At 52.8% G+C, this 21,426-nt stretch overlaps 1 protein-coding gene across 1 annotated transcript; it reads right to left on the minus strand.

The window, feature by feature from the left end:
- Positions 1 to 8,797: 8,797 nt before the first annotated feature.
- Positions 8,798 to 15,559, minus strand: PPIF (peptidylprolyl isomerase F). Its single transcript, XM_045783587.2, has 6 exons — positions 15,260 to 15,559; positions 14,016 to 14,046; positions 13,391 to 13,479; positions 11,559 to 11,655; positions 10,977 to 11,052; positions 8,798 to 9,787 (listed from the first exon to the last, which is right to left on the minus strand). Exons 1-6 carry the CDS (start codon positions 15,461 to 15,463, stop codon positions 9,652 to 9,654), a joined length of 633 nt encoding a protein of 210 aa, XP_045639543.2. The 5' UTR covers positions 15,464 to 15,559; the 3' UTR covers positions 8,798 to 9,651.
- Positions 15,560 to 21,426: the final 5,867 nt, after the last annotated feature.

Genomic DNA, 21,426 nt, shown 5'->3' on the forward strand with positions numbered 1-21,426 from the left:
GTAGCACACGTCTCATAAGGGGGGCGGGGGGGGGGGAGGAACATCCAAGCCAGAAGAGAGGGAAGCAGCATCTTTAAATTACTTAAAGGAGAAACTGTCAATGTAGAATTTTAACTCAGCAAAAATATCTGCAGATCCCATATCTGATAAAGCACTTGTATCTAGAACATATGAAGAGCTCTTACAACTCAACAATAAAAAGACAAATAACCCAATTTAAAAACAGACGAAGGATCTGCGTAGACATTTCTTCAAAGAAGACATACCAATGGCCAAGAAACACATGAGGAGATGCTCAACATCATTAGTGAAACCAAAACTGAAATGAGATACTACGTTACACCGACTGGGATGGCGAGAATTGAAAAGACAGATAATCGGAAGTGTGGTGAGGCTGTAGAGAAACCGAAACTCTCATACACTGCTGGTGAAAATGTACAATTTTGTAGCCACTTTGAAAAACAGTTTGGCCATTCCTCAAAACAGTAAACATAAAATTACTATATGATCCAGCAATTCTTACATTATATGTAAAGTGGTACAATATATTTGCAGGTAATCTGTGGTCAGTTACGCTATATAATGTATCCCTAGAGAAACCACTAAAAATATAAAATGAAGAACTAAGTCTAGTAAGTCAATAATGGAGATAAAATGGAATCATTTAAGAGAAAAAAAGCTCAATCCAAAAGAAGAAAGGAAAAAGCAGATGGGACAGAGAAAATAAATAGCATGATGGTCAATTTAAATCTGATGATATTGATAATTACATTAAATATAAGTGGTTTAAACATTTGAGTGGCAGAGATTGTCAGACTGGCTAAGAAAGCAAAGCTCACCACGTGTGATGCTTGTCTCTTAGCTCTAAATTCTGCCTCACCCTGTTTGTGATACTCTCCTTTGCCATCTACAATTATATTAAACTTTATCAGTAGAGGGCACTGGAGAGACACTTTACTCCTCAGAGTTCTCTTTCCCCTTAGTAGATAAATGCATATTATGGTTAATAATTTCTTTTATTCAGTTATAATTAACATATCATGTTATATTAGGTTCAGGTGTACAATATAGTGATGCAACAGTTCTATACATTTTTCAGTGCTCATCACAATAAGTGTACCCTTAATCTGCTTGATCTATTTTACTCATCCCCCACCCCCCTCAGGCAACCATGTTTGTTCTCTGTATCTAAGAGTCTGGTTTTTTGTTTGTTTGTTTTGTTTCTTAAATTCCATATATGAGTGAAAACTTATGGTATTTGTCTTTCTTTGACTGACTCATTTCACTTAGCATTATACCCTCTACGTCCATCCATGTTGTTACAAATGGCAAAATTTCATTCTTTTTTATGGCTGAGTAGTATTCCAATATATATATATATATATATATATATATATACCATATCTTCTTTGATCATTCATCTAGCAATGATACTTGGGCTGCTTCCATATCTTAGCTATTGTAAATAATGCTGCGATAAACAGGGGTGCATATTATCTTTTCAAAGTAGTGTTTTCATTTTCTTCGAATAAATACCCAGTAGTGGAATTACTGAATCATATGGTAATTCTATTTTTTTATTTTTTTTTGGAGTCTCCATGCTGCCCTCCACAGTGGCTGCACCAGTTTGCATTCCCACCAACAGTGCAAGAGGGTTCTCCTTTCTCCACATCCTCACTAACACTTGTTGTTTCTTGTGTTTTTTATTTTAGCCGTTCTGACAGGTGTGACGTGGTATCTCATTGTGGTTTTCATTTGTATTTCTGTGATGATTAGCTATGCTGAGTATCTTTTCATGTGTCTGTTGGCCATCTGTATGTCTTTTTTGAAAAAATCTCTCTTTAGATCCCCTGCCCATTTTTAAATTGGATTATGGTTTTTTAGTGTTGAGTTGTAGAAGTTCTTTATGTATTTTGGATACTAACTCCTAACTGGATACATCATTTGCAAATGTCTTCTTCAACTCTGTAGGTTGCCTTTTGTTTTATTGATGGTTTCCTTTGCTGTGCAAAAGTATTTTATTTTGGTGTAGTCTCAATAGTTTAATTTTGCTTTTGTTTCCCTTGGCTCAGGAGGAATATCTAGAAAAATGTTTCTACAGCTGATGTCAAATTACCACCTATGTATTCTTCTAGGAATTTTAGGGTTTCAGGTCTCACATTTAGGTCTTTAATCCATTTTGAGTTTATTTTTGTGTACGGGGTAAGAAAGTGGCTCAGTTTCATTCTTTGGCATGTAGTTGTCCAGTTTTCTCAACACAATTTGTTAAAGAGGCTGTCTTTTCCCTATTGTATATTCTTGCCTCCTTTGTCATAGATTAATTGATCATAAGAGCGTGGGTTTATTTCTGGACTCTCTATTCTGTTCCATTGATCTATGTGTCTATTCTGGTGGCAGTATATAAATTTTATATTCAACCTTCCCTGTTAGAATTACTGTGCTGTTTCTGTATCCTGTTTGGACCCTGACCAATATAGAATTAACACTGGCCAGTGGTCACAGGAGATAACCCCACAAAGGTGGGATTTAGAGATTTGTTTGGCTGTGTCCTTGGGCTTGAAGATAGCGCTGAACTACCTGCTAGTGGGAAACGGAATGTTAGCAATGCATGGCATGCAGTGACGTCACAATGCATCACGTTCTCGCCTGTGGTTATCTGACGAAAGAAGCATGTGCCTTGGGAGGCCAGGTGGCTGCCCCACTTGACTACTGCAGCGGTAATGATGACCATAAGGACTGTGATGTGGGGTGGATTATTTTGAGCATGCTCGACTGTTTACCAAAAGAGAATGACAAACTTTCAGCTTAAGTTCTGGTCAAGAACCAGAAAGCTTCCATGACAACTCTAAAAAGATTCTCTCCTTTCTTACAGACACTAGACTGATATTCCTTAAAATCAAACGAACATTTGATTATGTAGGTTGTGGAATTAAATTTCAATTCCATTGAAATTCAATTTCAATCATTTAAAATCATAGTCTCACTAAGTTTTTCATGTGAGAGGGCAAGAATGGGATCGTGAGGGGCGCCTGGGTGGCACAGCGGTTAAGCGTCTGCTTTCGGCTCAGGGCATGATCCCGGCGTTATGGGATCCAGCCCCACATCAGGCTCCTCCGCTATGAGCCTGCTTCTTCCTCTCCCACTCCCCCTGCTTGTGTTCCCTCTCTCGCTGGCTGTCTCTATCTCTGTCGAATAAATAAATAAAATCTTTAAAAAAAAAAAAAAGAATGGGATCATGAAATTTGTAATGGGGCCATCTGGTTGGATCCAGATAAAACTAAAAACTTGAACCCTCACGTCATTCCATCCCTCCCTTGCCAGTGGAAGTAGCTTGCCCTTCTGTGTCGGAGAGGAACAGGCTTCTTTGCTTACAAACACGGTGAGCACTTCATCCAGGGCAGATGCTTTGAAAGGCAATGCCCTAGACCCACCACCACCAGTCCCATAACTAGGTCAAGTCCCAGCATCTTCCAGAGGAACAAGAGGATTCCAGAGAAAACAGATCATACACCCAAAGAATTGTGAGACTTCACTAATATATATTCTTAAGCATATTTATTGAGCTATGGTTCACATGTCATACAATTCATCCACTTAAAGTGCATGATTCGATGGTTTTTAGTCTAGGCACAGATACACGTAGCCACCAGAACAGTCCATTTTAGGAGATTTCCATCATCCCGTTAAGAAACCTCATACACCTTACCTATCAACCACTTACCGCCCCGCCGACACCTACCCCTTCAGCCTAGGCAACCACTAGTCTACTTTCCGTCTCCAGAAATTTTCCTGTTCTGAACATTTCATATGAATGAAATCATACAGTTTGTGGTCTCCTGTGCCTGGCTTCTTTCACTCAGTATGGTGTTTTCAAGCTTCCCCCAGGTCGTAGCGTGGCTCAGCACCTCATTCCTTTCTATGGCCAAGTAATAGTCCACTGTGTGGATACACCACTTTTGACCTATTTGCTCATCGAGGAACATGGTGTTTCCACCTTTTGACTATTATCAATAATGCTTCGGTAAGCGTTTGCATCAAAGTCGCCGTGTAGATGTTCGTTTCTCTCCAGTATACACCACGGAGTGGAATTGCTAACTGTGGGTGCAGTTGTCTCAGGAGCTGCCAGACTGTTTTCCAAGGCAGTTGGGCTATTTTACATCCTAGCATCAACAATCGGTTTCTCCCATTGTGTGGGTTTCCACTTTCTTGATGGCGTCCTCCGCAGCACAAACAGTTTTAATTTGAATTAACATCAAGTCTAATTTCTCTGTTTTTTCCTTTGTTGACAGTACCTTGGTGTCAGCTCTGTGATCTCTGGCAAACCAGACGTATTCCTCCACTGCGCGGACTTTACCGCGGAGCTCATCCGCGGACGTCTCCATTTCTCGTGTCTCTTATTGGTATATATATATTTTCCCTTGTAGTATCTCGGCTAGACTCTTTCTTGTAATTTCTCTCTGCTAAAATTACTCCCCATCTGTTCATGCATGTTGTCCATCTTTCCTACTAGATGCTTCCACATAGTAATCACGGTTATTTTAATGGCCCCATCTGGGACGGTTGTATCTGAGTCCGATTCCGTTGATGGCTTTATTTATCAACAGTGTTTTCGCCTTGAATGCTGAACGTTATTTGTACCATAGAAGAGATAGCAGTTTGGTGTGCTCTCGGGGCACGCTGCTCTGTTTCTAGTCTACTGGGGGAAATCAGTTGATGCAGGAGGAGAGGTGGGTGTGGGTTGTGTCATTGCTGTCCCTACCTTCAGAGCCCCGCAGATGCAGACTCGTGTGGCAGCGGCCACGGTGCTTGGGGTGCAGCTGGGCCGCGGCAGGCTTTTTCTCAGGGTTTGTACTCCACTTCCAGTGGGGTGCAGCATAGATGGTACCCCTCTCCATGCCTTTCCTTCTCCTGCAGCTTGTGGTCGGGGCGTGTTATCCTGATCTGGCTCCAGTCTTAGCCATGTGTTGGGTGCGCGTCTGTTCCTCTCCAGTGGCAGCTCATTTCCAGTTGGTATCAGAATGGGTTCTTGGGCTCTGGATGGTTTCCTGACCCTCCCTGGTGGTTATAGGGTGTTCTCGTCTACCTTTCCCCCAACTGGCATGAGCTTTTACTTCTTCCTGGAGATGGAGGGACTACGGCCCTTTCTCTAGTGGATTAAGAATTTTGCTTCCTAGGAGAGCATCTGAGGAAGTGAGCAAGACTTCATGCCAGGAGCTGAAGATCACGGCAGGCCCTCAGCAGCGAGGCAGGTCTCGGGCCTTTCTCCTGAGGCTCCTGTGGAGGCCTGGGGAAGAGAGCCTGCGAGCGAATGTACGCTGGGCTTTGTGAGGAGGCCCAGCCATTGCAGACAAACGAGTCCCCTCTTTGCCTTAACGATCCAGTCACATTGTACTGGGTTTCCTCGCGGCCGAACTTCCTGCAGTGCTGTGCCACAGGCGAGACGCTTTGGCTGTCCTCTCTCCTCAGAACTCAGATGACCTCGTTGCCTTTCTGATGAACTCAAGAAACGTCATGACTTTGTAGTTTACTCACCCTTTTATTGTTGTCGGGGCAGGAATGTTTTTTGCGGCGTTCTATATTCTAAGCAAATGCAGAAACCCATACTGACTATTAATATAATAGGGTTACGGGTAATTTAGATTCTCTGTATTATATATTTATGTAACATTTGAATTTTTACAAGTGTATTTTGGTTTTATAAGCAGAAAAGAAATGAGCCAGGATTCTTTGGAGAAACCAAACCAATAGTGTGTGTGTGTGTATATATATAGAAAGAGAGAACAAGATTTATTATAAGGAATTGGCTCACACAATTATGGGGGCTGAGGAGTTCCAAGAGCTGCAGTTGGCAAGCTGGGGACCCCGAAGAGCTGTTGGTGTAGTTCCAGTCCAAGTCCAAGTCCGAAAACCAGGAGCACCGATGTGTGTAAGCTCCAGTCCAAAGCCAGCAGACTCGAGCCCCAAGAAGAGCAGATGTTCCGGCTGGGCGGCAGAAGGCTGACGCTGTCGCACAGTGAGGGAAGGGGGGTTCCTCTCCCTCAGCCTTCAGTTCTATTCTGATCTTCAACCAATTAGATGAGGCCCACCCACACCAAGGAGGGCAATCTGCTTTACTCAGTCTACCAGTGAGAATGTCAGTCCCCTCCAGAAAGACCCTCCCAGACAGATCCAGAATAATGCTTGACCAAATGTCTGGGCACCCCTGGCTCAGTCCAGTTGACACATAAAGTTAACTGTCAATGTTATAATAATAATAATACCATCATAATTCTGGACAGCCTCTTAAGGCTGAGACGGATCTGGGAGGCTCCAGTGGCCTGGACACCCAGCTGACTTCTGGCTCCCAGAAGCCACTCGCTGAGAAATGCTGTCCAGTCTGGACCCACCCAAGCCAGACCTTCCTCCTGATGACAAAGAAGAGCTGAGACCACCACACAGAGGTCTTCCCCTCAAAGGCACCTCACGACGGTGAGGCATTGGGAAGCCACGTTTGCCAGCCCTGGAAGAGCGGCAGCCCACGAAGCTTGGGCTGGACAGGTTGCTCGCCCCCACCATCTAAGAGTCATGAGGCACCTTTTATAAGCTGAGGGCTTGCTTCAGATCCCCAGAGCTTCCAGCAAAAAAATGTTTCCAGAAGTAACCAACGATGCTAGTGGTCTAGTGGTTTCCTTTTGAATCTCGCTTACCCTGGCCTGTGCTCAAATTCTCAAACTTGAGAATTATTATCTTAAAATTCAGATTCCTACATCCTACCCACAGAGATTCGTATTCAATAGGTCTCAAGTGCGGCCCAGGGCTCTTCGCGCTTTACCAGCACCCCAGGATTCCTAGAAGCATTGCCTCCGGCCTCATCGGACCCGGGAAACATTCACAGACATTCCTTTTCATGGAACGACATGCTAGAGACTAACAAATCTTGCATGACTCCATACACACCAAGTCCCAGAACGGGCAAGAGTCACGTACGGTGACAGGATTCAGTGGCTGCATGGGAAGGCGCCCAGGGGCGACTCTGGAGAGATGGAAATGTTCTAGAATTTATCTGGTGTGTGAATTTGTCAAAAGTGATGGAGCTGTACACTTAAAATGTGTGAGTTCTCTTATGTGCCAATCAAACCTCAGCGAAGTCATTTTGAAAAGCTTATCATGTGTCGTCTCATAAAAAGGATATTCCTGGTATTTACACACTGTGCTCTGTGGCGTCACAGATGACATCTGAGAGCACGTGTATGACTCACCTCTTCTTTCATGAATCAGGTGCCGCGTGCCAGCAAGTCACCCTCTTATCTATTTATCAGGCTCCGTCTTGATCCAGTAAGCCCAGGCCCAGGCCCTTGAGCGGGGTGCTTAGAAGAGAACTGGCAAGTGGAGCAAGTGGCCCCATCTTCTAGAAACTCTGTGTTTAGGCAATTCTTGCCTTCCAGTCCCCTGCTCCACACCACACTCCTCCAGGTAGAGGGACACACACGTACTTCCTGCTCATGGAAAAGGAAAGGCACTGTGGGATCAACGCAAGACTGAGAACTGAGACTCCTGAGAAATCATCACGGGGCCGGCAGGTCACAACTCGAGGGGCTGCCCCTCACACTTGCCACCAGCACCACTGCTTCCCTTCCCTAGAGTCCCCAGAGGTCAAGAGAAAACTCCACAGGGACAGAAGTTGCGGGTTTGACCTCAGAAGTCACCAGTGCTCTGAATGTGGGGATCGGAGGACCAAGGGGCATTGGGAGAGGCCCCCAACAGGGAGCCCTCTGGATTGGCCCGTCCCAGGTTCTAAGCCCTGTTCTGCCAGCAGACTCACAGGGTCGCCTGGGGCATCATGACCCTGCTCAGGGCCGCAGTCCACACATCGTAAAATGCTGGACTGGATGAGTCATCACCAGTGATTATCACCATCGTCATGATTACTGTTGGGCTCAGGATCCCCTTCTTCAAATGAAACCCTTTGTAGAGCCCCAATAAGAAAAAAGAGGGTATCTGATTGAAAATGGGGTTTAGGGGCCCATGTCCCTTGTTTCCCCCTTGCTCTGAGGACCCGTACGGTGCATGAGAATTGTTTGAAAACTGCTAGGCTAGCTGAGCTCCCAGTCCATACAGCTGAATTCTGGAAACCCCCATCACGGAAACCTTCCAAGACTCCAAATGACCCAACTCCAGCCACCGTGACCTTAGAATGACAGAAGGCACACATAATCGAACTCTGGGAAGCCCAATGTGAAATAACTCCATTCGTATTGTGACTAGAATGTGATTATTCCATTACTCAGACTGCCATCTCTGGCTAAGTGAGTTCTGAATCCTGTTCTCCCACTCCCCAATCTCCTTGCCCTGAGACTTCAGAATCACCTAGAATTCCAAATCTAAGTGGCAAATCTAGGATAGTGAACTCCACACCTAACTTTAGATGAATACAGATCCTTCTCTAAGACTCTGACGCACGGGAAATGTCGTCATCCCTGTCACTCCAGAGTGTGTTAAAAGGATGGGCCATTACTGTTACCTATTATGCAGCTGAAGAAAACAGACTCTGGGTCACCAAGAGGTGGAGCTGGGATTTGGGGGGGGCGGGTAGCCAGTGCTCACAGACAGGCTGTGGGTGCCAAGATCGCTTGTCTGAGCCCAATTCATCTCTAAGGACGACGACAGTACCGTGTTTTGTTGCTGGAGTGATTAAAAGAGATGGTCCAAGTAAACACCCTCAGCATAGCCCAGGCATGTATGTAGTTTAACTCAGTCAAGGTTGGCTCCAAATACCCGAGTTATAAACCCTGCTTCCTAAAATCACCAGACACCAGTCTTCTACAGAAAATAGGATTTATTTTCACATTTCAAGTGAACACAAATAAACGTGCCACAAGTGTATTATATACAAACAGTAGATTAATTAAGCACAGAAAAATCAAAGCCCTCCAGAAAAGACATGTTTCCTTTCTTCCAGAGCACGTACGGGCCGTTTCCAGGACTAGGCACAGTACGCAGTGGGTCTGTTCCCAGGTTCGTCTGCTTCTACCCCCACGGCCTCTCCTTCAAATCCACAGCAGCAAACCGACAGGATTCACAGTGACATGGATCACAGTGGGATAAATGCCGTGGCCGGGGACCCTTCACAAAAGCCCCGACTGTGTTCCAAAGGCCAACCTCCGGGGTTCTGTGGCTTTGGCCACCAACTGGGGTCCGACCACGGCCCGGAATAGTTAGTGTCACAGCTGCATCTCCAGGCTATCTTGTTAATTACATTATTCCAATTAGAAGAGGACATTAAACAGATATAATGGCCCTTTTGCAGCGGCAGGCTTTCCCCCCTCCATCGAGGAAAAGGCAGAAACCTGTCCCCGAAGCTAAGCCATCACCACCCCCGATGTCCAAGGCACCCGTGAACTGGGGCTGGGGGATCACAGAGAAGGCCTGATGACGAGTGGTGACATCACATAAACGACTGGTGTCTAGAAATCGGGTCGTGAGGAAGGGCGGACACTGGGGAGGCAGTGTCCTGGTGGAGATCGGACGTTCCGGAGAGGCCTTCCTCAAGCACACAGTGACGGTGGAACGAGTGTAGGCAACTGGACGGGGCACCTTTGCTGGCGCCCGAGGTGGCCGCCTAGGTGAGCGAACACGTGTGCGGCTGCTACCGGCCCAGCGCCCTGTGGCCAGTTAGCTCAACTGGCCGCAGTCTGTGATGACGATCTTCTTGGACGTCTTCCCACTCCTGGAACCGAAAGATTCTATTTTCTTCACGACATCCATGCCTTCTTTGACATGGCCAAACACGACATGTTTGCCGTCCAACCTGTGAGTCGAGCCAGGTAAGAGTAAGAGTAGCACAGTGTCACCCAGTGTCATGCTTACCTGGTCCTGGAACTATTTTATGTGAGACAGCAATTCTGAAAGGCACTCACACTGAAAATCTGGACCCACTCCTAACAGCTTCAGTATCAAGCCTTGCTGAGCTCCCCAAAATACAAGGGAGGATCCCTCTCTTACGGGGTACATGTTGCCTCCCACACCATGTGACCTTGCCCCAGGCCACTTAACCTGAATCCTGGTAACCTCCTCTATGAAAAGTGAATTATTCTGGCTCTGCACAGGGAAGATAACAGGGTATCAAACTACTCTCAAGAAATAAGAGGCCTGTGTAAAGGGAACCATCTGAACGGTCATGAGTAGCACGGTAAGAGCCAAGAGAGCAAGTGCGGCTCTTAATTTGAGAGAGTTCCAAGAATCTAAAAGGCAGCTTAGTCCAGCGCCAGCAAGGCCAGCACTGGTTACAGCCAAGGGCAGAAATGCGGGATCTATGAGGGGTTCCACGGAAGGAGCAAAGAGCAGGCAGAGCCAGCAACGAGCTGCCCAGCCCGGACACCTGTGTCCCTTCTGGTTTGAGGGCCAGAGGCAGCTAGTATCCACCTGCCACTCAGGTCTCCCTGAAGTTCTAGGAAATGGACTTTATTAAGTCTTACTTTTGGTCAGCTACTGTCCCCTCACCTCCACATGTCTCAGGACGTCCCCCTAGGACACAGGGGACTTTGGGCAAAGGAACTTATTTGGTAGTGAGACATCGACCAGGGAAGACATCCCTAAAATGCACAGGCACATGGGCAAGAGGGCTCCAAGGTGTGTTCCAGGCTCGAGGTACACCAGGAAGCAGCAGGTTGAACCAAGCAAACAGGGTGCCGCCACAGGCCACCGCGAGGCCTGGTAAGTTCTGCCGCGTGTCCCAGACATATTCGGTAAAAGTACTTTTGTGTGTGTGCACAGAGCACATGGAGAAAATTCCAGGTGACAGCAAATGAAAGCTCTAGAACAACCCAAACTCGCCCTCAGTCCTTCTCCCATGCGGACACACAGCCCAGCTGCAGGCTCCTGCCCCAGAGCACAGGCCAGCCTCACGCTACTTTCCCCTGGAAGCACGCAAACCCTCCTCTGGCTGCGAGGCCGCCCCTCGTGCTCAGACGGCCTGGAGCCTGGAGTGGGGAACTCACCAGTCTGTCTTTATGGTGCAGATGAAGAACTGGGAGCCGTTGGTGTTGGGGCCCGCATTTGCCATGGACAGGACACCTGTGAAGACAGGCAGGGGTGAGCCACGCCGCCCCAGGAGGCACCTCACTGGGAAGCCATTCACAAGAGCGGACAGCTCCCACCACAGCAAGGACACCGGAGTCTGACGGTCCTGGAGCTTGAAGAGGACCAGCAGGGCCCAGAGGGTGACCGGCTCCCGGGGCCCGTCCGCCTGTGCTGCACAGGGAGGACAGGGCCTTGTGGAAGCTCTCCGTGGCACAGCAGGGGACTCCGGCACACTGACCTCGACACTTGGGCCTTAAACGTGACACAGCGCTGGGTTTTGCTGGCTTTCTGCCTCAGCTTCTCAAACAAAGGCTTAGTTTTTGAGAGCTCAGCATGACAGAGCTCCAGGACAACCAACACTCCGACACGGAGTGCTGAAGGAGGGAAGGGGCATCACCGCGTATCAGGCAACGGTCCCAGCCTCCCAGGTGTGCTGCACGTGGCCGCGGCCGGGCCAGAGCTCGGGGCATGCCGACCCGGGATCGGCGGCCCCCACTCACCTGGTCCCACGTGCTTCAGTGTGAAGTTCTCATCAGGAAAGCGGCTTCCGTAGATGGACTTGCCCCCAGTGCCGTTGTGGTTGGTGAAGTCGCCGGCCTGCGAGCACAGAGCACCTGCTGAGCCGCCGCCCCCCGGAGCTGGCAGGGGGAGGCCGCCGCAGCGCGGGGAGGGACCCGCCAACCCACCTGGGGCCCACCCAGCCAGAAGCCCCGCAGGCCGAGGGGTCAGAACACATCCACGGATGTCCGGACTCACCAAATAACAAGGAAAATAAGCAAAAATAAAGCTTCAGTGTTTTCTGCCATTAATAACTACCTCCCACGTGATTCACTTTTTTTTTTAATCTGGGCAAGTTTTTTAAATGATTCGCAAAAGATCTAACGGCCATTCTGAGAGGATTTGTAGGTAGTGACCTAGAATTTTCTACCCACCACTCCTGGAGGGGAGACAGGGAGGTGGCCAGGGAGTCCCTGTTCCCAAGTCTGGTCTGTTGGGGGGAGCAGTGGCTGGCACAGAGCCAGTTCTCTACGCTGAGCCCCACTCCCTGCCCGGATCTCCCTCCTCACCAGGTCCAGGGGCCTCCCTATGCCTTGCAGACCCAGGAAAGGCATCCGTCCTCACAGCTTGCGTGAGGCTCCACAGTGAGCCGCGACCAGAAGAGCCCAACGGCTGCAAGCCCCAGCCCCTGGCCAAGGTCTCATGGCTGTCTTCCTGAGATCTGATCCTCAGGTGAGAGGGATGACCCGACCAGCCCGACCTAAGCGTCCACAGATGCCAGCAGGCTATCCCCAGACAGGGACGATTCAAAACCCTGGCCTGGGCCTCCTGGTGCCGCCAACTCATGCCTCAGAGAGCCGTCCAGCCTTGGAAGGCCCGCCCCTACCCGCCGCTATTCAGAGGAAGACCCTCGCCTGGCTCAGGACAGCCCCCTTCAGCTCCGGCTTCACCGACATCCTCCTTCAGGCAGAGCTGGGAGGGCCTCTGCGGCAGAAAGCCACAGGCTTGGCCAGGCCTGTCCCATTGCCACAGCCTCCCTTCCCGTCCCTGCATTCACCACATTCGACACGTCAGCAGGCCCGGCCCCAACCCACTGCCACTCACCACAATAGCATGACAGCCCCGGGTCGGAGTGGAGGGAACGGGGGAGGGAATCCCAGGCTGGAAGGACTTCGGAGAGGTCATGACATGCATGCCCCTGCCTCTATGGTCTGCTGGCCTCAAGACATCAACCCCCGTCTTACCAGGGCCTGACCTAACAGAGGGTGACTCCCAACACAGCTGGGGTCCCGACCCCTGGGGAAGTTCCTGCTGTCCACATCTATCCCCAAACTTCTGACACAGCAATACTGATGTTTTTGAAAAACAGGCAGCACACATGACTCACGAGCACTCATTTAACCGAGAAAGATGCCCCGCTCTAGAAGGAGAAGCTCCAAGTCCAGACCTGTGCGTTCTTGTCGGTACCATCTCCCACGCCAAGTGCTCAGTGGGACACACAGGGGGACATGGTGGGAGCCTGCCGGCATATGCTGGTCCTCCAAAGCCTGAAGACGTACCCCCCCGTGGCACTGTGCACATCCAGATCTCAATGCCAGTCCCCCCTCCCCTCCCACAGGCTCTGCCAGCCCGGCCACCCTGCCACCCGCCCTGTTGCTCAACGGCCAGGGCAGCCCAACCAGCTCCACCGTCTCTGGGTAAGAAGCCAGGCCAACAGAGTAACCCGTCGCTCTCCATTCAGTAACTCATTAATCCTCACAACCGCCCTACAAGGTGGCCCCTGTTAGCAGCCCCACTCACAGACGGGGAACCGAGGCAGACAGGACGACAATACCTGACACATGAAGGATGGAATCACTCTGTGGAAGGTGGAGCCTTTGTAGCCGAAGCCCTTCTCCCCGGTACACAGCGCTCTGAAGTTCTCTGAGGGTTGAAGGAAGACGCAGGTCAGCAGGGCCAGGATTCAACTCCAAGGTCATGACTCGTTCTAGTCAGCACCCTTCTACCCACCCCCCCCAGGAGGTGAACAGAGGGTGGAAAGACCCCAGGCCCGCTCTCTGGGTCTGCTCTGGCTGCGTAAGCCCAGGCAAGTCACTTTCTTCTCAAAGCTCAGTGTCCCAGTGTCCCAGCACCGTGACAAGAGCACACGCTCCTGGCAGGGAGTCTCTGGGCCACGCAGCCACTGCCCCATCGGGCACCAGGAGGAAGTAGTGGTCCTGGTGGAAACTGACATGTGCTTCTACTGATTCTAAGGCTATACTGGACTGGTGGGCAGGGCTAACACCGAGGCTCAGAGAGGGACAGAAAGCTGGCCCAGGGTACCCAGCAGCCGAGCCTCATGTGGAACTCCCATCTGGTCTCAGGTCTCTGCCCCAATTCCTCTCAGCCTCCCACCCACCTGGCCTGGCCCCTCTCTCTTCCATCTAGACCAGACACAGAAGTCCCAAGCCCCGTCTTACCTGCTGTCTTTGGGACGACATCTGCCTTCAGCTAGGGGGAGAGAAGAGGGACAAGAGAAGACGGTCAGTCCAGAGGCAGGTGATGGAAGGAACCTCCTCACCACCCAACCCCCACAGCGGCCAAGGAGCCCCTTCCATTCCCGGGGCTCCCAGCCCTCGGCAGGAGGCAGCCTAGGCAGCTATCATCTCTGCCAGCTGTTTCCTGAACCCAGGCTGGGCGGAGGCAGCCTCGGTTTCCCTAACTGTCAGAAGAGATGACTGCCATCCTGGTCCACTGCCAGGGGCAAAACTGACAGAGCTACTACAGCTGGGCCCCAAGTGTGAGAGACTCAGGACCCGGAGAGGCGCCACTCCAAGCTCAATGCGCAGAGGGGAAATGGGCTTAGAGAGGCCAGGAGTGGGAGGGGGGTAACGAGAGGTTAGAGGCCCAACCAAGCCGGCCCCTTGCCTCCAGGCTTCCAGAGCCACCGTGGCGCCGAACCCCTAAAATAAACGGGAATAAGGAGGGTGGTCTCCATTTCCCAGAAGAGGAAACTGAGGCCTAACGGAGGTCTCTCTGTTCAAAAGGGGCTCGGGCTTGAGGGCTACACCTGAGCTTCCCCCTCGTTTGTTCCCTCTATTTGTTTCTTACTTTTTGAGTCCGGGAGTGTGGCGGGGTTAGAGTTGGGGTGAAGGGCCCCGGGCACACTGCCCCGACTTGCAGGGGGGCCGTCCCAGGTCAGCCTGGGGGCCGGAGCCCGCAAGGCCCGCCCTGCACGAGAGGAGGCTGGCCGGCAGGAAACCACCTCGGCTCCTGCCCCAGCGCCGGGAGGCGGGTGAGTCCCACCGAGGGGGCGGGGCCGAGCCGGCTTCGCATTATGCAAGGACCGCCACGTGAGCACCCCGCCGGCCCACTGCCCCGACCCCCGAGCCCCCCGACCCTGCCCCGGAGCTCCGGGTCTGGGCGCTGACCCCGCGAGGTCTCGGGACCTCTCCCCGACCCCGGGGTCAGCCAGCAGGGCTCGGCTCTCACAGTTCATGACCTGACCTTGAGCTTTCTCCTCCACACTTGACCTCCCTGCCGCCTCTACTACGCCAAAGTGCCGAGAGGAGACCGGAAGAGACCCATCTGATGCCCCCTTCTAGGGATGGGGAAACTGAGGCCCATGGCCAGGTGTAAGGGGCAAGGTCACCCAGCAAGTTGGACACAGCGCCGGGCCCGTCCCCCATGCCCAGTCCGGCGCGGCCCGGTGCAGGACGCTCACCTCCAGCACCACGCGGCCGAGCGGCTGCCCGTCCGCGCCCACGTCCAGGTACACGAGCGGGTTCCGGGAGGAAGAGGACGCGTCTCGGGAGCCGCCGCCGCCGCTGCTGCTGCTGCAGGCGCGGAGCGCGGGGAGGCGCAGCGGCGCGGAGCGCGGGACCGGGAGCAGACCGAGCAGGCGGGGGCCGCAGCGCAGCGCCAGCATCGCGGCTGCGGGTCGCTGCGGGAAAGCGGCGGGAGAGCGGCGGTAGGAACGGAGACGACGGAAGCGACAGTTACGCGCGCGCACCGGTTACAGTCAGCCACCTCCGCGCGCCGCCACTTTTATTGGCTGGGCCGGCCTCGAGGCCCCGCCCTTGCCCGCCCAGCCCGCCCCCTCCGAGCCTGTTCGCGGGCGACCCCTGGCGGCCCCAGCGGGCGGCGCAGCCAGGCGGCTGGGGCTACGGAGCGTGAACTCCTTTCAAGGGGTTCCCCAAGGACCAGAGACCTGAGGGACAGACACGACCCGGCAAAAGGGGGCCGGTTCCATTTTGTAAGGTTCCTAGATGAAAAAAAGAGAGAGGGAAATATGCTAAAACGTGGTTAACTCCAAAATATGAGCATCCATATGTTTTTATTTGAATATAACAAAAATCTATGTTTGAGCCCTTCCCTCCGGGCATAGGCCCTGCAGACAGAGAGACCAAGAGAGACGTGGGTGAGAGACAAAGAAGGTGGGGGTGAGAGGTGGATTAGAGTGAGAGGTGCAGGAGGACACAGGCAGAGACCCCTCCCCTGCTGACCACAGGCCTCCTAGCCCTAGTCTGGCCCTGTCTGCAGATGCTTCCGGACATCAGATCCTCTTCCCACAGACTGGAACTCAGCAGGGGCCCAGCAGGCTCTGGCCGGCCCCAGCCCTCCGCCAGGGTTGGGTCCGATGCCCCATCCCCAACCCCATAGACTCACAGGCCTGGTCCCCAGCAACGGGGTCAGCTGGCTGCTGGCTCCCTCCCACCCCAGTCACCCCAACAACACACCTGCAAGGTAACACAGTACAGGGGCCATTTCATAGGGAGTGCAAGAAGTGAAAAGGTAAGACAAGAAAAGAAGGGGAACAGAGAACCATGGTGAAGAGGATTTACCTCTCATGCTGAGGGGGGCTTCACAGAAGTATGGTTGGTGTGGGGGGTCCACAGTAAGTAGGTAATAGGGGCCCTGGGAGAGCATCTCAGCTAACACCTGCACTCTCCAGATGGGACACAAAGACCCAGAGTGAGGAAGGCACTGCCCAGGGCTAGGAGCACCGGCATCTTCCGCTGCTCGCCTGAGCCAGTCTTCTCGGACCGCTCTGAGCCTCAGTTTCCCTTCTGGAGAATAAGGATGTGATGGTAGTCCTTACCCTGCTTCTTTCCAGGTCTGTTTCAAGAAGGTGAGGAGGAGGGTGTCCACCGTTAAGTACTATGCTGTGAGCATCAGTGATGGGCGGGGTCTAGACTGCCGTTGCTGCAGGTGTAAGGCTCAGACAGCAGTGGGTCTCAGCTGCAGGGGCTCAGAGGTCCAAGGGGCCCAAGAAGAGGGTGGGAGCTGAACGTTGGAGTCAAGCGGGCTTGAGCTGAGACCTGAATCAGCTCCTGGGAAGCGGTCAGATGGCAAAATGCTGGCCCAAATGAATTCATGAGGTTAAAGCAGCGTGTCCTAGGCTCATTAGAATTCTGGCTTGGCCCTTTTCTGGAAGTTTACAGTCCCCTTCTCTATTCCTGGCCCAGGAGGAGCCTGGTGACTCAGTGATGCCCCAGCGGCATCCTGGAGCCCAGAGGCTCCCCAGGTTCCAGCCCAGGATGGAGCCTCACTCTGTCCCAGGGAATGGCTCCTCCTTGCTCATGATTACCGTGCCCTGAAGTAGAATGGGCCTGAGTGGGGAGCCAGCTTGCTCCCTGCCCCATCCAGGCCCTCAGCAGTCTCCCAGATCCCCCCACCCCGCCCCGGCCGTATCAGTGCATACGATAGATTTGAAAGAGGAAGAGAGGAATCACTGCCATGTCACTTCCCGGTCCTCAGCTCACACAGCCCTTCACTATGCCAGGTGGGTTAGCAGTGCCCTGTTGTCCTTCAAGCCTGCTCCTTGGGGGGCCTCCGTGTGTCCCCCACCCCACTGAAGCCTGAGCAGCCCTAACCCAGGGAAGAGCTGCCTTCGTTCGCTCAACCACCTTAGTTCTCAGAGCCGTTCCCCCGCCCTTTGTGTGTCTGCTTCCCCCCACAGCCTGGGAGGCAGTTTCATTTTGTGTACCGGTAGGAAAGCCCTAGGAGATGGGAGACTGAGTTGCCCGGGGCTGGAGTGTTGGAGCTGGGAGGACTCTGTCTGACTCCAGGGTCAGGGCTGGGCCTACTGAAGGGTCTGGCTCTGCCATCATGCTGCTGGGAATGGGGTGGGGAGGGCAGGAGAGATAAGCTGGGGACAGACAACACGGCAAGAGAGAAGCTGAGGAACTCAAGGGACAGGGAAGGTGGTTTCTGCCTGGGGGATCAGCCTGGACACAACCACATTTGAAGGGCAGAGACACAAAGAGGTGGAGAGGAGGTTCCAGATGGGGAATGAGCCAGAGGCAGACCAGGGTACCTTCAAGGAAAGGCTGCAATGTTGGCCATAAGCTGAAAGGCTGGGGTGTGAGTAGAGGGCAATCACAAAGGGTCCTGAAAGCCAGGCAGAGGTCTAACGTTGTTGGATAGCACTGGGGAGCCATTGATGGTGCAGTACTCCCATCCCTAGGACTCCAGACTGAGAACTGGCCTCATTCACTCATGTCACTTCTACCCTCTTTGGAAAATCAAATGTCATCACTACCTCCTGCCCAAGCCAGAGAAAAGTTCCACCTTCCCCACAGGCTGAGCTGTGAAGTCATTCCTACTTGTACTGTCCTTAGTGGCATCAGGAGGAGGGACAGTCCCTGGGCTGAGCCCTGAAGGGAACACACCCAGCCTCGAGGACTCGAGGACTCCCAGCGCAGGTGAGATCGGGCAGGTGTCAGCACTCACCTGGCTCCGAGGCTATTTATAGACTCTGTGTCATCCTCAGAAAGAGCAGTTTCTCTCCACTCAGCTGAAGTGGCTTCTCATCCAGGGTGTTAATGGCTTTTGTCACCTGGGGATCCCGTAGGATTCCTTTAGGTATCATAGAGCCAAGGAACAGACAGGTCGTGCTGACATTCAGGGGTGACAAATTCAGATGCCTACAGGGGCCAGGCAGTGACATACACAAGTGAAGCATACTGGGCAAGGCTCTAGGGAGTGAGGGGAGGCAGTGTTGTGTCCAAACACCCCGGTTAAAGGGGCCGCTGCTGTCCGGGACAGCCAATTGTGTATGTGAGACCAGGGACCCAGTATAGCCAGATCTTCTCAGTTTTCAACAAAAGCTGAAAACCTTAGGTTTTGTGGAAATCTCCCCATTTTTAAATGTTGGGAACGAATTTTAAAATAAAATTAGACACCGCATGAACCATAAACAACACATCCACAATGTAGATGGGAACCCTGGGCCAGTAGTTTGCAAGTTCTGATCTCCACTGCACAGATGAGAGAACCGAGGCTCAGGGAGGGACAGGGACCTGCCCATGGTCACACAGCCCGGAAGTACCTGGACTGTGGACAAAAACCCTGTCTTCACTGTTGCCGGGACCCTTTCTGCACGATTCACTCAGCAGACATGTTTTCAGAGCACCTGTTGTATGTTGGGCCTGAGCCTTGCCCTGGAGATAGGGGACAAAGTCCGGGACAGGCAGTTACAGTGCCATGTGGTTTTAAGTGCTACTGAGCAAGCCTCTCCCAGGCAGCCTGTGTGTGTGGCAGCGGTGAATATTGTGGCTGCTGTGAGGGATGAAGTTACCGTGGTCCTGGAGACCCTTGCAGGAGGGGCTGGAGGGAAGTGGCCTTGCTGTGGGCAAGGGGTGGATTTTTGTGAATGATCATAGCCAGTATCAGTCGCAGGGACAATGTGCCTTGGACTTCATCTCCCTTGGTTCCATTGGAGGGGGCTGGGGTCCAGGAGAGTACCTGTCATGGGCAGCTGACAGGGAGCCTGGAAGAAAAGTCCTTGGCTGAGAGCTCAGAAAGCGAGCCAGACCCCGCTCACAGGCCCCGGGATGGCTGCACTCTGGGGTACTCCCCCGTGGCCTTCCCGGCCTTCACAGAGCAGCATGAAAGCTTCCGTGTCTCTCCGCTGGCTTCCAGGAACCATGGGTGAGTCTGTTCCCGAGTGTGCTGTGAACCATAGCATGATGGGAAGCAGGAAGAGGCCCGCAGGGGAGGTTTCCCTCTAGGCCCAGGGGGGTGGGAGGCACTGTGACCAGAAAGAGGCCCAAGAGGAGGGTCTGGGGAAACTCCCCTTTCCAGAGTCCAGCTGGGCTTTCAAAGTTGGGTGTGTGGGTGCTGGGGGCCCCTGGGAGAGGCAGCCAGGGGGTAGGGCCGGCCCCCACCATCCTCACCTCCCCAGGGGCTTGGCTCTCCCACAAGCCACCCGGTCACACAAGGGAGTGGAGGAAGCTGACTCGTTGAATGTATCTGCTAGCCACCGTGATGTGGACGGTCCTGGGGGCCGAGGAGGTCTTCCGGAGAAGCTGTCCCCAAAGGGAAAAGTTGGGAAGGACGGTGGAGGCAGGCCCTAGGGGAAGGGTGACTGTCGACCAGCCCCGGGGCCTGAAAGTGTGGGTTTTGAGACAGGCAGAACTCCGCTGAAAGCCAGCTTCCCGTTTCATTCATTCCCTCCCTGGCTTTGCTCTGCCCCCCTGCTGGGCGCCTGGCACCTCTCCAGGGATTAGAAATAACGGCGGTCATTGGACAGAAAAGTAAACTTATGTGCTCACTGGGAAGACAGAGAACAACAAGAAAAGAAGCAGAGGGGAAGGGAGATGCTCTTGGACGGTGCTAGGTGCCGCACACGAGGGGAGCAAGGTGCCGTGCGCGTCGGGCCTGGGGGTGGGGCTGCGCTGTGAGCGGGGCCCGCGGGGCCTGACCCAGGAGGAGACAGTCGGACCAAACCGCATGTAGCTGTGTGAGCTCGGGGAGGTCATTTCTGGCTTCTCAGAGCTTCACTGTCCACATCTGTAAAGAGGGGTTGATAACGCCCGTGTCACAGGATCGTCCGTATTAAGGAGAAGGACATGGTGAAGGGCGTCGGTGAGCGAAGGGACGTGCACCGGCTACGCCTGCGCCCCACCTCGCCCGGGCCAGCGGAGGAGTCAGGGCCACGGCAGAAAGGGTGGTCTTGAGGGCATGGTATCGTGCCCCGTGCATACGTACCCTCAGCTGTGCCCGTGGCGGTTTTATGAGTGCATTTTTTTAAAGATTTTATTTATCTGAGAGAGAGAGGGAGTGCGAGCGAGCGTGGGGGAGGGAGAGGAAGAGAGAGAATCTGGAGCAGACTCCACCCTGAGCACGGAGCCCGAGGCGGGACTTGAACCCAGGACGCTGAGGTCAGGACCTGAGCTGAAATTGAGTCAGGTGCTTAACCGACTGAGCCACCCGGGTGCCCCTGTGGGTGGGTTTTTGCTCCTGTCTGCCCAAGACTCCCCTTAATAACTTGATAATGCCATCCTTACACCAGCTGCCGTGTCCTGTTTGGAGGCCTCCTCAAGTGTATTCACGGCCACTGAATCTTTTGTCCACAAAATGGCCCAAGAGGCTGGCTGGGCGGGGCTGTTACCTCACTTGATGGAAGAGGAGGCTGGGACTCTAAGTAGCTGGATGGCAGGCCGCCCAGGGCCACACGGAACAGCCAGCGTTTGAGTTGTCTCACTGGGCTCGGGCTCTTTCCACTCTCTAAAAAAGTTACAATTTTCTGTTCTTCTTTCTGCCTTTTCCCCGTGCCCACCCTGATGGGATTCCCCTGGTTGGCCGCAGCCTGCTGTAGTCCCCTCACCTTGGATGTGAGCTGGACCTAATGGCTCCCTCCCAGTGAACGGGATGTGGCAGAAGTGATGGGATGTCACTTCCAAGACTAGCTTACAAAGCATCTGTGGTTTCTGTCTTGGGCTCTCTCTCTCTCTCTCTCTCTCCTCACCGGCGGCCATATTGGGACACCCATGCAGCCTATAGAAGGTGAGCCGAGGTGAGCCACCAAGGCTGGCTAGCAGCTCTGTGGGGGACTTGAACGTGGATCTTGTGCAGTCGGCCAACAGCCACGTGAGCAAGCTTGGA

Source organism: Ursus americanus, chromosome 6 (genome assembly GCF_024610735.1).
Source record: "Ursus americanus isolate L20-20 chromosome 6, mUrsAme1.1.p, whole genome shotgun sequence".
In the NCBI taxonomy this organism is placed as follows: domain Eukaryota; kingdom Metazoa; phylum Chordata; class Mammalia; order Carnivora; family Ursidae; genus Ursus; species Ursus americanus.

Excerpts from the sequence above, each read along its gene's own strand:
- PPIF (XM_045783587.2), bottom strand. The coding sequence starts at position 15,463 with ATGCTGGCGCTGCGCTGCGGCCCCCGCCTGCTCGGTCTGCTCCCGGTC. Across the intron at positions 14,047-15,259 it reads TCGGCCGCGTGGTGCTGGAG|CTGAAGGCAGATGTCGTCCC; the intron begins GTGAGCGTCCTG and ends CTCTCCCCCTAG. Across the intron at positions 13,480-14,015 it reads TGTCGTCCCAAAGACAGCAG|AGAACTTCAGAGCGCTGTGT; the intron begins GTAAGACGGGGC and ends TTCAACCCTCAG.